We start from the raw sequence: 13,588 nt of genomic DNA, 5'->3' as shown, positions 1-13,588 counted from the left end.
GATTTTTTTTTTTGCTCAGAGTCCGGAATGCATTTTATATAATATCCTGTACTTCTTTTGCGTAACTGATGAGTGCGCGGGAATGCTGGTTTTTCTTTTATCTTGTACGGGTGTGTCTTTTCTCATGCAGATAAAATAACAACTGTAACTTATCATTTCGTAGGTCAAATAATGACGAAAATACTCCTAAACCAAAGATACGTCTTATAATCACAAGGTTAGAGTTCTTACCTAAGCAGTTTTGTCCCTTTTGGCTACATTTTTTTCCTACTTGTTTGGATTTACCTTAAGTTAACCTTTCCTTTTTATCACAAAATAAATCTCTCATTTGTATTCTTTCTTTTGAAAGAGAGTTAATAGCTTCTTAGTTCGACAACAACTTCGTAACTTCATGCCTGTTCGTTAGTAAGAATATTCTTCAAACCAACAACTGACTTTTTGTGATTGACTCTTCTGTGTAACCTAAAGTGTAAAAATCCACATATGACATTTTATGACTGAATTTTTCGTGTAACCTAAAACGTAAAATCCCACGGCTGACTTTTCTTAATTATCAGAATTACAAACAAATTTTTGTTTATATAATTTATTGAAATTGTTGCCAGTAATTTTTTAAACAAGGAACGCTCTCCGTTCTATTTGTAGATCATTGTAAAAAAAGAGTCCTTGGTGGGACCTCTCATGCAATAAATATGCACGTATTATAAGTTATACTTCTGGTGAATATGTAATACGTGAAGCATGAAATAAACGTACATAGTTCAACTGGAACCTCTGATGAAGTAGATGTATTTTAATAACCAATGTATTAAAGCCAGGAGTTACACAGGACTTTGACTTCTATTTATCCTATTTAATTATCCCTCTATATTCACGGGACAATATGTAGCTTTTGTGAGGTTACAGCTTACAACCCGGAAGCAGAATATATATATATTAATAATGGAAGAGTGGTAAAGTGAACAATATCATGATCGTTGCTGTTAACTTTTTAACTCTCCATTTTAACAACTCGGGAAAGTCGTTCATCATGCCGAAACAGGTGTAATTTTCCATCTTAAAATGTATTCTAATAAACTTCACGTCAAGAAACAGTCGTTGTTGTTTGAAGTTAAGCACAAAGCTACACAATGGGCTATCTGTGCTCTGCCCACCACGGGTATCGAAACCCGGTTTCTCACGTTGTAAGTCCGCAGACATACCGCTGTGCCACTGGGGGCTTCAAGAAATAGTGCCAACGAATAATCTCATGATCAAATACACACAATTAAGTTAGCTGCAAGCAAATGAAACAAAAAAAATCCCCCTCCCCCCCATTAATGTAATACTTGATGGTTTATAAAACCACTTTTTAAATTCCTTATTCTTCAGATAGGGTTCTCCAAATTAAATAACCAAAAGTAAACTGTTACTATCATATGAAGACTTGAAAATAAGTTTTAGGTAATGATGAATTTCAGATAAGACAAGTTGCATTCACTTGTGAAAATGATGACTTTTCAAACTGATGGGACTTGACGGAGATTTGCTCTAGCGTTCAAAATGACGTTTCTAAATTACCACAGATTATTAAAGTTGGTAAAATCATTCAAAAATGAGTATTAGGTTTCTTATGTAAAATACCATACGTTTTAAACTGTTACAGCTTCAATATTTATACGGACCATAAGTGGTCAAATAAATCTATGAACACCACACAAGGAGGTATTTATATGTCAAATATAACTAATCTGAGGGAAATTTCTAGAGATTTTATAAAATTCAAAACCAAATAACAAAGTGTCTTGAAAGAATATGTTTTATATCTACACGTGTACTTTTACGGAAAAAAAAGTTTTTATATGCAATTATTTCCTAAACATTTCATTAAATTAGTACAATCACAGACGGTTTGCTTAGTTTTTAGTGCAAATCTACAAAAGGGACTGTCTGCACTTTGTCCATCGCGTGGAATAGAACCCTGGATTTTAGCATTGTAAATCCGTGAACTTATCGCTGATACACCAGGCCACTTCAAAGACGGCCAAATAAACAAAGGTACAATACTCAAACACAAAAGAATTGGTAATCTTGAGAATGTTTATACCTGCTCTTCCTTTCATAGTGTTTTAAAGATATATGAAAACCTATGGTAACAAACCTAACGCAGACTGGATAAAGATTGGAATATTTAAAGAGCTGAATTCAAACTGCTGCTAATTTCCCAACCTCACAGAAAACGCACGCAAGAAAATCAAAACCTAAACTAACCGATGACATCACGCAGTTACTGCTCATGTTATTAGGCGCCTTTTAGTTGCTAGAATATCAATCGCAGTCAAACTAGCAGATGATTTTAGTAATCCAGAAATTAACTCCTGGTATGGCGAGAGTTACAATAGCTTTATATTACGCTTGAACAGCAGATTGCTTATTTGCTGAAATATGAACCTCCATCATGGAAAGTACTTTGTATGTTTTATTATCGTAAACTTTACATATTATAGAATGTATTAAACAATAATAACTGAATATTAAAATACAAACGATCAAAAAGTGTGCTAATTTATATACGCTACAAACTAGAAATGTTTTACACGTATTTCATATAATCACTCATCAATACTTGCTTCGTAAATACTACTCTAAAACTGTTGAAATTAATATTCGTTACACAGTAAATACTTAACATACTTTTTTACCTATTGAAGCTGTTACAAATACATGATGATATACAATTCATATCAGTAATGTAATCGTGATCTGTCAAACGAGTACAGGTTTTCGAAGCTTTGGCTGATCGATATGTTAGCAACATAACGTTACTGCAGTAGGCTGTTCATGCTGTAAGGCATGTCTTTTAATAAAGATTAATCAATTACAAGATTCTCATCTCACCACCATTCACTTCCCCCTCATACACTCCTTCCCCTTCGTATCCCCAATTTTCTATTACGATGAGTCAGGAAATTATGATAAGCTTGAATAAATATTTAATAATAAATGAACAAATATATTATGGAACAACATTGCTTATGATACTCCATGGAATACTTAAACTATACAGAAGTTAGTTTTAGTTGCACATCTGCGGAATATTTGTACAAACATATAGAGTTTTCCATGTGGAAGCAGTTTTAAAATACCCTAAGTTGCAGAAGGAAATATAAAATAACATAAGGTATTACAGCATATGTACAAGTATCAAAATTATTAAAAAATATTTTCAATGTGATAGTTTACACAGCTTTTAATTTATACATGCATAACGTGTATTAATATAATACTGTGGTAAGTCTATAGTCTTCGTATGTAAATGATCATGCATGTAAAACTGACAGTAATCCAAGTTGCGAGAAACAGAGGTATATTCTGGTACTACCTCTTTTTAGGTAACTAAGTTTTCACACTAATATCACAAATATCTGGGCAATCACTTCTGAACAAAAGCACAAAGCTTCACTTTCAAATGTTCCTTCAACAACACGAGTCAAGTTTAGGCTTACAACTTTCAGTTTACAGTACTTTGTATGAGAAAGCACTGAAACTTTGCCATTTGTTTTACTGTATACATATGATATCATTACTACAAGACAGCATGATTCTGTATTTATAAAATACATAAAACGGTAACACAGAATGAGAAAATGTTTTCAACTATTTAAAGCACTACTCAAACAGGTGCACAAAGTACTCTTTTAAAATACAAAACACAAGCAGCACTGACAACATTTAAAAATCATCCATTTTCAATAATTAATTTTAATATCATTTTATATACACAATAACATAAAAACAACTCTTAATGTAAATCTAAAGATCCAATTAAAAATTCACAATGATACATGCACTCAAGATACTTTCTATTAATTTCTTAAAAATATAAGTACACATAGAAAATGACTCTTGTAAAATACTATAAAAATCAATACTTATGTCAATGACATACCACAAGGTTTCATATAATGCATAGATTCTAGATGATTTACTGGATTCACAAATTCAATATTGTTACAGAACTGATACTCTAAAATGTGTATATGTAAAAGCTGTGGCTGCTACCATAACAACCAATGTCTAATGGCAAATAGTTGCTTCTAAACAAAGTTACATTAAATTAAAATCAATGTTGTGCTTTCAGACTATATAGAAATGTTTTTGGTATAGAATCTTCACTTGGTAATTGAAAACTTTGTGGTGATGCTAACATATATAAAGTTAAAACCTGATTGTTATATAATATAAGTGAAGCTATTTAAGTTTGCATTATACACTAAAATTGGTTTATAACACTTTTTTTTACTTCAAACCTGGAGATTTATTAAAGTTCAAAAAAGAATATCTACACTGGGTGGAGGAGTTGGTGTTTGATAGAATACTGTTTATTTGTTTTTATGGCAAAGCTACCAGGGCTATGTGCTGCCATCCCTAATCTTGAACTGCTGATCAGAGGGAAGACAACTCGCTGACAACACCCACCACCAATGCTTGGGCTACTTTTTATAAATGAATAATGTGATTGGCTGTCACATTATAGTGTCCCCCAAGGCTGAAAGGGGGAGCATGTTCGGCATTGGGTTTTGATCTCGTGACCAGCAGATTGCCAATCATGTGCCCTAATCACCACCGAGCTGCTAGATACTAAAATAAAATACTGTTAGACTATTTAGTGGAACTTTATAAATCGCAAAGCCTCAACCTGAATCAAGTCTGTATCATTACATCCATAGTTTAGCAATGCTTTTGCACTGTTATACCAAACTTCTGTATGTATGCATAAACAAGTACAGTTTTGCTTTGACTTTGTTAACCTTATGTCTTTTGTCACTGCAATGTCATTATGTACACATCCCCTCCTTCTTCAAAGGTAATTTGTTTGTTTGTGTTAGAGCAAAGTCATATTGAGCTATCTGCTGTGTCCATAGTGGAAAATCGAACCCTAGATTTTAGTGTTGTAAGTCTGTAAATTTACCGCTGTCTTACTGGGAACTCAAAAGTAATACGTACAACAATAATTTATTATCACCTTTGATATCACGCATATTACTGGAAGTGTTATGTGTGAGAACAACTAGGGCTTCTTAAATGATAACTCTTCGAATGTTATGTTGTTTATTATACAGAGTCGCAACTGTTTACAATGAACTGCAATATGAATTTCTAAATGCAACGATCTTTTATACTACTTTTTGAATAAAAGTTTAGAATTGGTTATTTTAAATGTGGAAAATCATAGTCAATTGGATTGCCCCCCCCCCTTTACCTATATGTTTTTTAAATTATAGTGATAAATACAATAATCACCATTTATAAATGCATTAATATCCTATGAGTTTTCTATAAATTTAACTTGATTTTCCAATTTTCAGTGGATTTGCTATTGAAATATAACAGGGTTTGGAACCATTTATAAATATTCCTATATTCTGGACTATTGTTACAGTTTTTGTAGCCTTATTATTCTATGTTTTTACTGCAATTACTTCTTTACAAATGTATGTATTATATGAAATAAAATCTTTTTAAAAAACATCCTCATCACTACTATCTACAGAGAGCCTGCATTGTTGGTGAAGCATTGAAAGAAATCACACCACACATACACTTGTATATAAAGAAAAAGTGGGCATAACAAAAATAATATATAATATACTGTATAATACATCTTGAAGCAAAACCCTTACATCATTTAAACTCTTTTGTTTCAGACTTGGAAATTAAAGTTCAATAGGATACCTGCAGTGTAGTGTTGCTAGGCTATTAAAACAAATTACTGTTAATCCACTGCTAGTTAGACTCAAGAGCAAACACCATCCACCTATTATTTTTTTGAAATTATGTATGCAAGCACAAACAAGTACCATATGCTAACCTTGTGTGTTCTGTCTTTGCAATGTCAATAAATAAGCAAACTTTTTTCCTTACTTTAGAAGTCATATGAACCACACATAACATCTTTAGCTGATGACAGCATTAGGCCAGTTGTTAATTTCAACTGTTTGAATGTGACACACTTTGTAATCCAGTCATGACTGTTTACAGAACCATTAGGATCACCTAATGCCCTCCTTTTCCCTAAGTTCATAGTGGAATATGGCTGCAGAAATTGTAATAAGTCTTCAAAATGTGTATCTAGCTCTATAATTAATCTAATTTTACTAAATATTACTATGATTACGTGAAAAGCTAAAAAAAAAGAATAACACATTAAATACAATAAATGTTGATAGAAACATTAAAACTATATACGGCTCAAAAACTTTTACCATCTTCATTCAGAAAAAAATTCAAATAACACACTAGTGCACTTGTAAATCACCTTTAAACTCTAACAATTATGGAGTACTTCTTCAGGATGGAGAGGGGGGCATCCTATATTTATTAATTTTGTGAATTTGTCTACAAACTCCTCTGACAGATTTGAAGCTAGCTGGGCCAAACTTGGCAGGCAGACTCTAGATGGTCCTAGATGTGTCCTTATCTATATGGCATAGTACTCTATGAAGAGGACTGAAAGGTACTTGATATCGATGTTCATATCCAAATCAAAGCTAGCAGGACCACAAATGCTCAGGTAGCATGGTCTAGTGTCTTATCGATTTAACTCTGATAATTGTGAGTAACCCTTTGAGACAGAGAAATATTATCTAAAAAGCACATATGAGGTTGATCTACAATCTTATGTTATTATGTAACTACATAAGTATGTAACTAAAAAGTATGTTAGTGAAAAATCGTGTTTAGTTGGAAAACACATTAGAGGATCATGTCAATGTATTTTTATTGCAAAAATAATTCTGGTATATAAAGGGAAGGCTCTTGAAAGAACAAAGAAAGATAATAAAGGTGTACCAGTTCATATATTTTAGTTACTATAAAAATAGCGTGAATTTCTAGAGTGGCATAAGCTTTATCTAGCGAACTTAGTTTATCATCAAACAAAAAATATTACACAGAACTGTTCTAATGGCATATGCTTTATGATCCTCATCAGCAACCATTATTCTAGATCAGTGAGGTTGCTAATGAGTATTGTAAAAGCCATGATGGGAGATTTAAGCTCTATATGTGAGTTCTGGTTGCCCAGTCAGTAGAGTATTGGCTTTAGAGGAGCGATATGAACTTAATAGTCCTGAGTCCAAACCCCATCAACATAATTTTCTTAGCACCACTATACATTATAATGGCACCTTATTGATAATGATAAGGCCATGTATACCAAAGAACTGATTGAAATGAACCTTAGATAACTTATAAGAGCATATAAGTAATATAAATGTGCATTTTGTGGATAAACATAAAATCCAGATAAAGAAATATGTCAACATAACTCAACAGGCTCTGAGAAACACCACAAAGACTGGCTTCTGACACGTGGTGATTAGCTGCCAACAAAAGAAAATATTATAAAATATTACAATAGAACAGGTCACTAGAGATTAAAAAGTAAGCCTTTCACAGGATAAGAACAAAATATTGTGTCCCCATCTACAAATTTACTATAAGCCAGAAATGCAGGTAGCTGGAAAACAGAAATATATATATATATATATATATATATATATATATATTCAGCTCACCATATTCTAGTAAATACTACTATTAAATCAATTATTTAAATATGCACTCAATATTACAAGGTCCAACCAGTGGTTGAAAAATGTCAAAGTTTAATATTCATCACCGAGTTGCTGACAGGGAATACTTTTTATGGTGTAAAGTAAGATCACTCCTAGAGGGAAGTATTAATGTAACCTTACTTTTAAGTATTTATATTAGACAAAACAAAAGGGTACTACAATGTATGATTATTCACACTTTAAGGCTATATATGTAAAATACAGTTGTATAAATACATGAAGTATAGGAACCTATGGTTACCTAATGTAAATCTTCTTCAGGGCCACACCAGCATTAACACAGCTTTTTGTTATGTTTAAGGTTTCAAGAACTTCTTCCCATTTGTGATTGTCATTGACCTGCAAAAGGTTTATTACAAAACAATTTTATTATGTACAATTAAGTTTTATTCATCAAAATGTAAATTAAGCTAAATTTAATCTTAGTCACTTATATAGTTTCAGTAATACACGTGTGTCACTTCTCTGGTTTGATGATGAAAGAATTATGACACTTTTGTGTTTGGGGAAACAGAAAAAAGAGAGTTGCACAGATTATCAACTCCTGAGTTGATGGCAACTTATCTACAAATTAGCTTAGTGGTAGAAAGCAAATAAAGAGTGGTGATAAACTGGAGAATATAACCAATGAAGTTTCTCAGTGTCTGTTTTAGTAACTCTGCTGTTCATTTTTCTTACTTATGATATGAATGATAATACTGAATATTGAAAAGGTACGATTCCCTACAAAAAACTTCTTTTATCCAAAGCAAACTGGATAGTCTTATTGAATAGCCAAAATCATGCAAAAATGAATTTTAACATTGAGAAGTGTAAAGGCATACACTTAAACTATGAAAATTTGGATAGCCTTTATTTAATTTGCTAGAAGAGTATTATTTTTGTGGATAAATACTTAGGTGTGATTATCAATAATACCCAGAGGCCATGTTGAGTGTATAATTATGATTTAAAAAAAAAGCCAAGTAGCGTTCTTTAATATGTTTATATCAATATTTAGTTTAAAACAAAAACATTATTGATAGCCTTATACACGACTAGTGGTCCTCTTACTGCAAAAAAGATATCATGTTGTGAAGAGTGAGATACTAGAGTATGAATCCTGACTTAAATCACTTAAGCCCTATGTTGTAACAATTTATTAAAATAAAGAGTTGTCTGGACTTGGCCCTGGTGGCTCAATTGGTAACAACACACTGGTTTCATAGTATTATTATGAGCTGGGGTCCTGAGTTCAAGCCTAAGTTAAGAAAGATTGCTTTTCAGCCATTTCTGATCATTTCAAAAGTATGAGGAGAAGCTAGCAATATTAGATTTGTTTTCCATGGATGTGATTAAGGTGTTCAAAGTTATTAGGAGTTTGAACACACTTCCAATGCAAGGTCTGTTTGATTGATGGATCGAAAAGCTAGAAAATACAAAGTTAAATGTTAGGAGTGACATGTTTTAGCTGTGAAAGCCTAAGAACTTAACATTTAACCCTCCATTAGTAGCATGGGGTCATTATGACCCTAAGCAATTTCTTTGATTAATTATTATGTGATAGGTGGCACTTTATTTAGCCCTGTCCACAGTAGCTTTCTTAATCATGTGTCTGTCCATGTTCAGTCTTCATCAGCATTCTGCAGCTGTAGGTTTTGCAAAGTTTTAGATTGGGGCCACATTTACCCCACGTGACTACTCAGGTTATAATTTTTTGCAAGGTCAGTTTGTTTTCCTGTGACTTTGATTTATTTGATTTTATGTATTTTTCTTTGTTTATGGCTAAAATTTAGATTTTTATTCCACATCTCTTCTTTTCTGACATTTCTCTGTTTAATCATTTGTTTTAGATGATATTTAATTACTTCTTGTACATCTTCATATTGCCATTTTGGCTTTTATTTTATACAGATAGCTAAAAATGGACTTACTGCCACTGCAATATGTTTTAATATCATAAGCCATAATGTAAGGCTTTCATTATTCTATTTTGCTTACAAATAAGGCTTTGCATTAGGATTATTTGACCATGCAACTAATTGAAGGCTAAGGAACAACAAAGGGTATGTTCATCCATCAAGGTTGTCTTACCCAAACTTGAAAGAAATCAAACTCAAATCCAGCCCTAATCATTTAAATTAATCAAGCCTACCCTAAAGTGTACTACAGTCACCATACTGAAGGCAACCCATTCCAAAGGCCAACTACCATGTTAGAAAAGTAAAACTGTCATATTAAACTTTGTTAAATTACTTTGCAGAATATTTGTTATCAAATTATCAAAACTAACTTGTGAGATTAGTAGGCCTATCATTACCTGAACAATCTTTACTACCTCCCTTCAAAAGAAGATAAACATTAGCCAACTTCCAATCCTCTGTCACCTGTTCACTATTCTAGGACTTGCATAAAATATTAGCAAGTGGCTCACATACCCAATCCTCAACCTCTTGTTTTTTTTTTATACATTATTTTTCGTCTGTAAAAGTTATAAACATGAGGAATAGGTAGCATAATAATGTGGCTTGATCAGTTACATGTAGTTACTGCACAAGCCACATCATCATACTTTTCACTCATTAAAAGTATACACAGAATTGTCAACACATTTTTCAGTCAGAAACACACTGTTCAATGGGCTTACATTATACATCTACAATAATAGTATATCTATTAACTATGAAAATATTTATTCAGTAGATTACCAAAGCTATTTTGATTGTAAATTTTAAGTAGTATAAATGTCAGAAGATGTTGATTTAAAACTATTTGAAGTAAATTTACCCTAAATTTATTTCAAAAATTCCTTGAGTGGAGAGTTATTTCTTCAAGAGTTAAGATAATGTTTATCATGCATTTTGGAATAATCTGTTAGTTAATTAACTCTTTTGGATAAACTTAGGAATGAGAATTATAGAACTGTATTTCTAAAATTAAAAAACAGGTTGAGTTATTCCAAAAAGAAAAAAAAATTACTTGAGTGTTTACTGCCAGAAATTTGACAACAGTCAAATTAAACTGCCTGTATGATAAGATTCATTCCAAGCTAACTACAAAAACAAAGTGCAAGCAACTACTACCTTGAAAATAAATTTTAGCTTTGTTGCTATGCCTGTACATGTATATGTAGGCAAGATATATATACATTTCTATATTAATCAACTTATAACATTTGCAATGTGTCAAGAGTATTTGTAATTTTAGATAATGTTACTATTTTTTTGTGTGATTCTATTAAGTTTTTTGACTGACAGAATTTTAGATTTGTTTTGAAATGTAACTTTATGGATTATTTAAACTACTCATTCCTAAAAAATATATTATGAAATTGTTTTGAAAAGACAATAAACACCATTAACACAATTTTTAACTTAAGGTAAGTGAATTTAAATTATATATTTGGGTTTACAGTAAAATTATACTATACAATAAAGTAACATTAATTTGTTTATACAGGGAGAAACAAAACTGAGACCACATCACAGACTGAGTACTCAAAACACACATTTCAGCAAAGGCAAGATTTTCTCTGTAACCCTTCATCCTCTAAAAGAAAGTCATGAATATACTAGTTCTTTAAGGTGATCCACTGAGAATGTTAATTCAGAAACAAAACATGATTGAAGTGTCAATGAAAATTTTTACCAGTGTTTTTATTGTTGGAAATATAGAATGGAGACTTAAGTTGATCCCTTTTTTTAAGTGGGGAGGAATTTTCCATAAAAAACATTCTATTTTTTTGCTGAACACAAAATAAATGTTATCAAAAAATATAAGATATTTCATGACAGTAAAGTTCCTTGTCCTGATGAAACTTATGTCCTTAAAAAGACTTAAAGGACAAACCGGAGATTTTAAACATTGTAGTTTCAAAGTTGCTAGACATTGAAAAATTCCTAATGACTGAAAGATTGCCAGAGTGATCCATATTTTTAAAAATAAAGTTTGAGGGAAAACCTGAGAAATTGCAGGCTCATTAATTTCACTCAAGTTTTTAACAAGGAACTATTTTTTATTTTATTTTAAAGGTAACCCAACTAATATTTTGTTCTTTTTTTTCCATTTTAAGAGAGCCTTCCATAAAGTCTGCATTCATAGGGCTGGTGTAAAATTTTATAGTAAAAAAACATTTGATATAGAAATTAAAGTGGGTGATAAACAACTATTCTTCTGCCCACAATAATATGACCACTCTAAAGTTTGGTTTGAGACCTTTGTTGCTCATTATTTACATCAATGCTTCAGCTTGTTTGTTTGGAATGTAATATCTTTAAAATAATCAGCTAATACTAAAATTTCAAAAAAAGAAATGATACTAATCAGAATATTTCTCTTATTCTGAAGAGCCTGGTCAGTCTAAGTGATTAGTGTACAAAAGGGGAAATAGTTTTAGTTAAGAGAACTTACTTCTTGATTCATGGATAAAGATGATTTATGTGTGATCACTGACAAAAGATTAAAATGTTCACTGAGTGTTTAGAAGTCACACATAAAAAGACAAATATTCCGTTTTCTTCTTAACACAGAAATAAATGAATGGTTTAAAATAGGTAAAACATTCCTAAATACTTTAATATTTAATTATTCTCAATTACTTATCTTTACATATTTAAGTCTAAATGTTATCCGTAACTTGTAAGTTTGAATTTGGGCATTTAAATGATATTATATAATTTTCAACTTAAAAGTACTTACCACTATAAAAAAGCTAAACATGAGGAGAAGATCCTTTGAAAGTTTGAGTTTGAATTGTAATACATTTAAAACCTGGATCTTAATATCTACATTAATATATTCTACACTACACCTAACTTTGTATTGTCAAGCAAATTGCATTACATTTTTTCAAAAATTATTGTGATGATCATAATAACTTGTTTAATAACATTATCAAACAATGTTGAACTAAACTTACCTTTTGCCAACCACCTAAGGCAGTTACATGATTGTAGAGAGAATACAGATTAATTTCTTTGCCATTTATCTGTGGTACATGGCGAAATTTTGTCCTGAAAAAAAAGTTGACTTGAAATGTACAAACCACAAAATTTTAATGACAAGTCACAAACAGTTAAAAGAAATTTTTACAAAGAATACAAATTTTTACGTCAAACTTATTTACCCTGCATTTTGATGGAACTGCCTTAGCCCGTTTATGAAGGCATTGTATTCCCTTGTGTTAATGTATGTCGAAGGTTCTCTATGCAACCTTTCCATGAGTGGTTTTTTTTTCACAACACTTTAAACGACGACTTGATTTAACGAACGGTAACCATGCGGTCATTAACTTGTTAGATATCACAGCGCACCCAAAATATGAGATTCGGAGCAAATATCTGCCACAGTTGCAGTTTGACTCACGTATACCTTAAACAACTCAGATGTGCGCGCGCTACGCGCCCAGCATTTGTTGACAAGCGGAGTCTGTCACCTAATCAATAGCTGCTTGGTATATGATACCTTGAAATTTTCTCAGCATAAAGTTAGACCCACAGCTAACTTCAACACCCCAATTCGACATTGTCAAAGTTAAAATATATGCAGTTATCTTAGTTTGTGGTATCATACGCTGCTTGACCCAAGCAACTTCATATTGCGCACTCATATAATATAACAAGTACTAACATTGTTCACAAGAAATTCAAGATGGCGGTTAATTCAGCGGGCATTCTTTTAATTTTATGGCAGCAGAGAGAGTTTAAGGCCTCCTCTGTAAAGCGATAAATATATGTACATATATGTATTTTTTATTGTACATGTAAATCGTTCACATATGATTTTCGAGAAGGCTTGTCGTTATAATACTTTTCAAAATAAGTTAAATTCTCGTGTCATTTTTAGTAAATTCTTCATGAGACAGGAAAGCATTAGATTTTTATGTGAGTACATAAAAATAATACATAACTAGCTGATAATATATATATATTTTAAAGTGCTAAGACTTTATTTCTAAAATAGTATTGAAGAATAATAATAAAACCAGTTTA

The 13,588-nt window shown here is 31.5% G+C and overlaps 1 protein-coding gene across 1 annotated transcript in view; it reads right to left on the bottom strand.

Annotated features, from left to right (window-relative positions):
- LOC106464586 (AT-rich interactive domain-containing protein 2-like) overlaps positions 1-13,232 on the bottom strand; it is a 55,825-nt gene extending 42,593 nt beyond the window's left edge. Inside the window, exons 1-3 of the mRNA XM_013924741.2 lie at positions 12,724-13,232; positions 12,517-12,610; positions 7,861-7,958 (exon numbers count right to left, since the gene is read on the bottom strand). Coding sequence (XP_013780195.2) covers positions 7,861-7,958; positions 12,517-12,610; positions 12,724-12,818 — 287 coding nt within the window. The 5' untranslated portion in view covers positions 12,819-13,232. The remainder of the gene's footprint in view (positions 1-7,860; positions 7,959-12,516; positions 12,611-12,723) is intronic.
- Between the last annotated feature and the right edge of the window lie 356 nt (positions 13,233-13,588).

This window comes from Limulus polyphemus, unplaced genomic scaffold (assembly GCF_000517525.1).
Source record: "Limulus polyphemus unplaced genomic scaffold, Limulus_polyphemus-2.1.2 Scaffold1695, whole genome shotgun sequence".
NCBI lineage: Eukaryota > Metazoa > Arthropoda > Merostomata > Xiphosura > Limulidae > Limulus > Limulus polyphemus.
The sequence above is the reverse complement of the archived record's forward strand: the minus strand, read 5'-3'. Positions and strand labels throughout refer to the sequence as shown.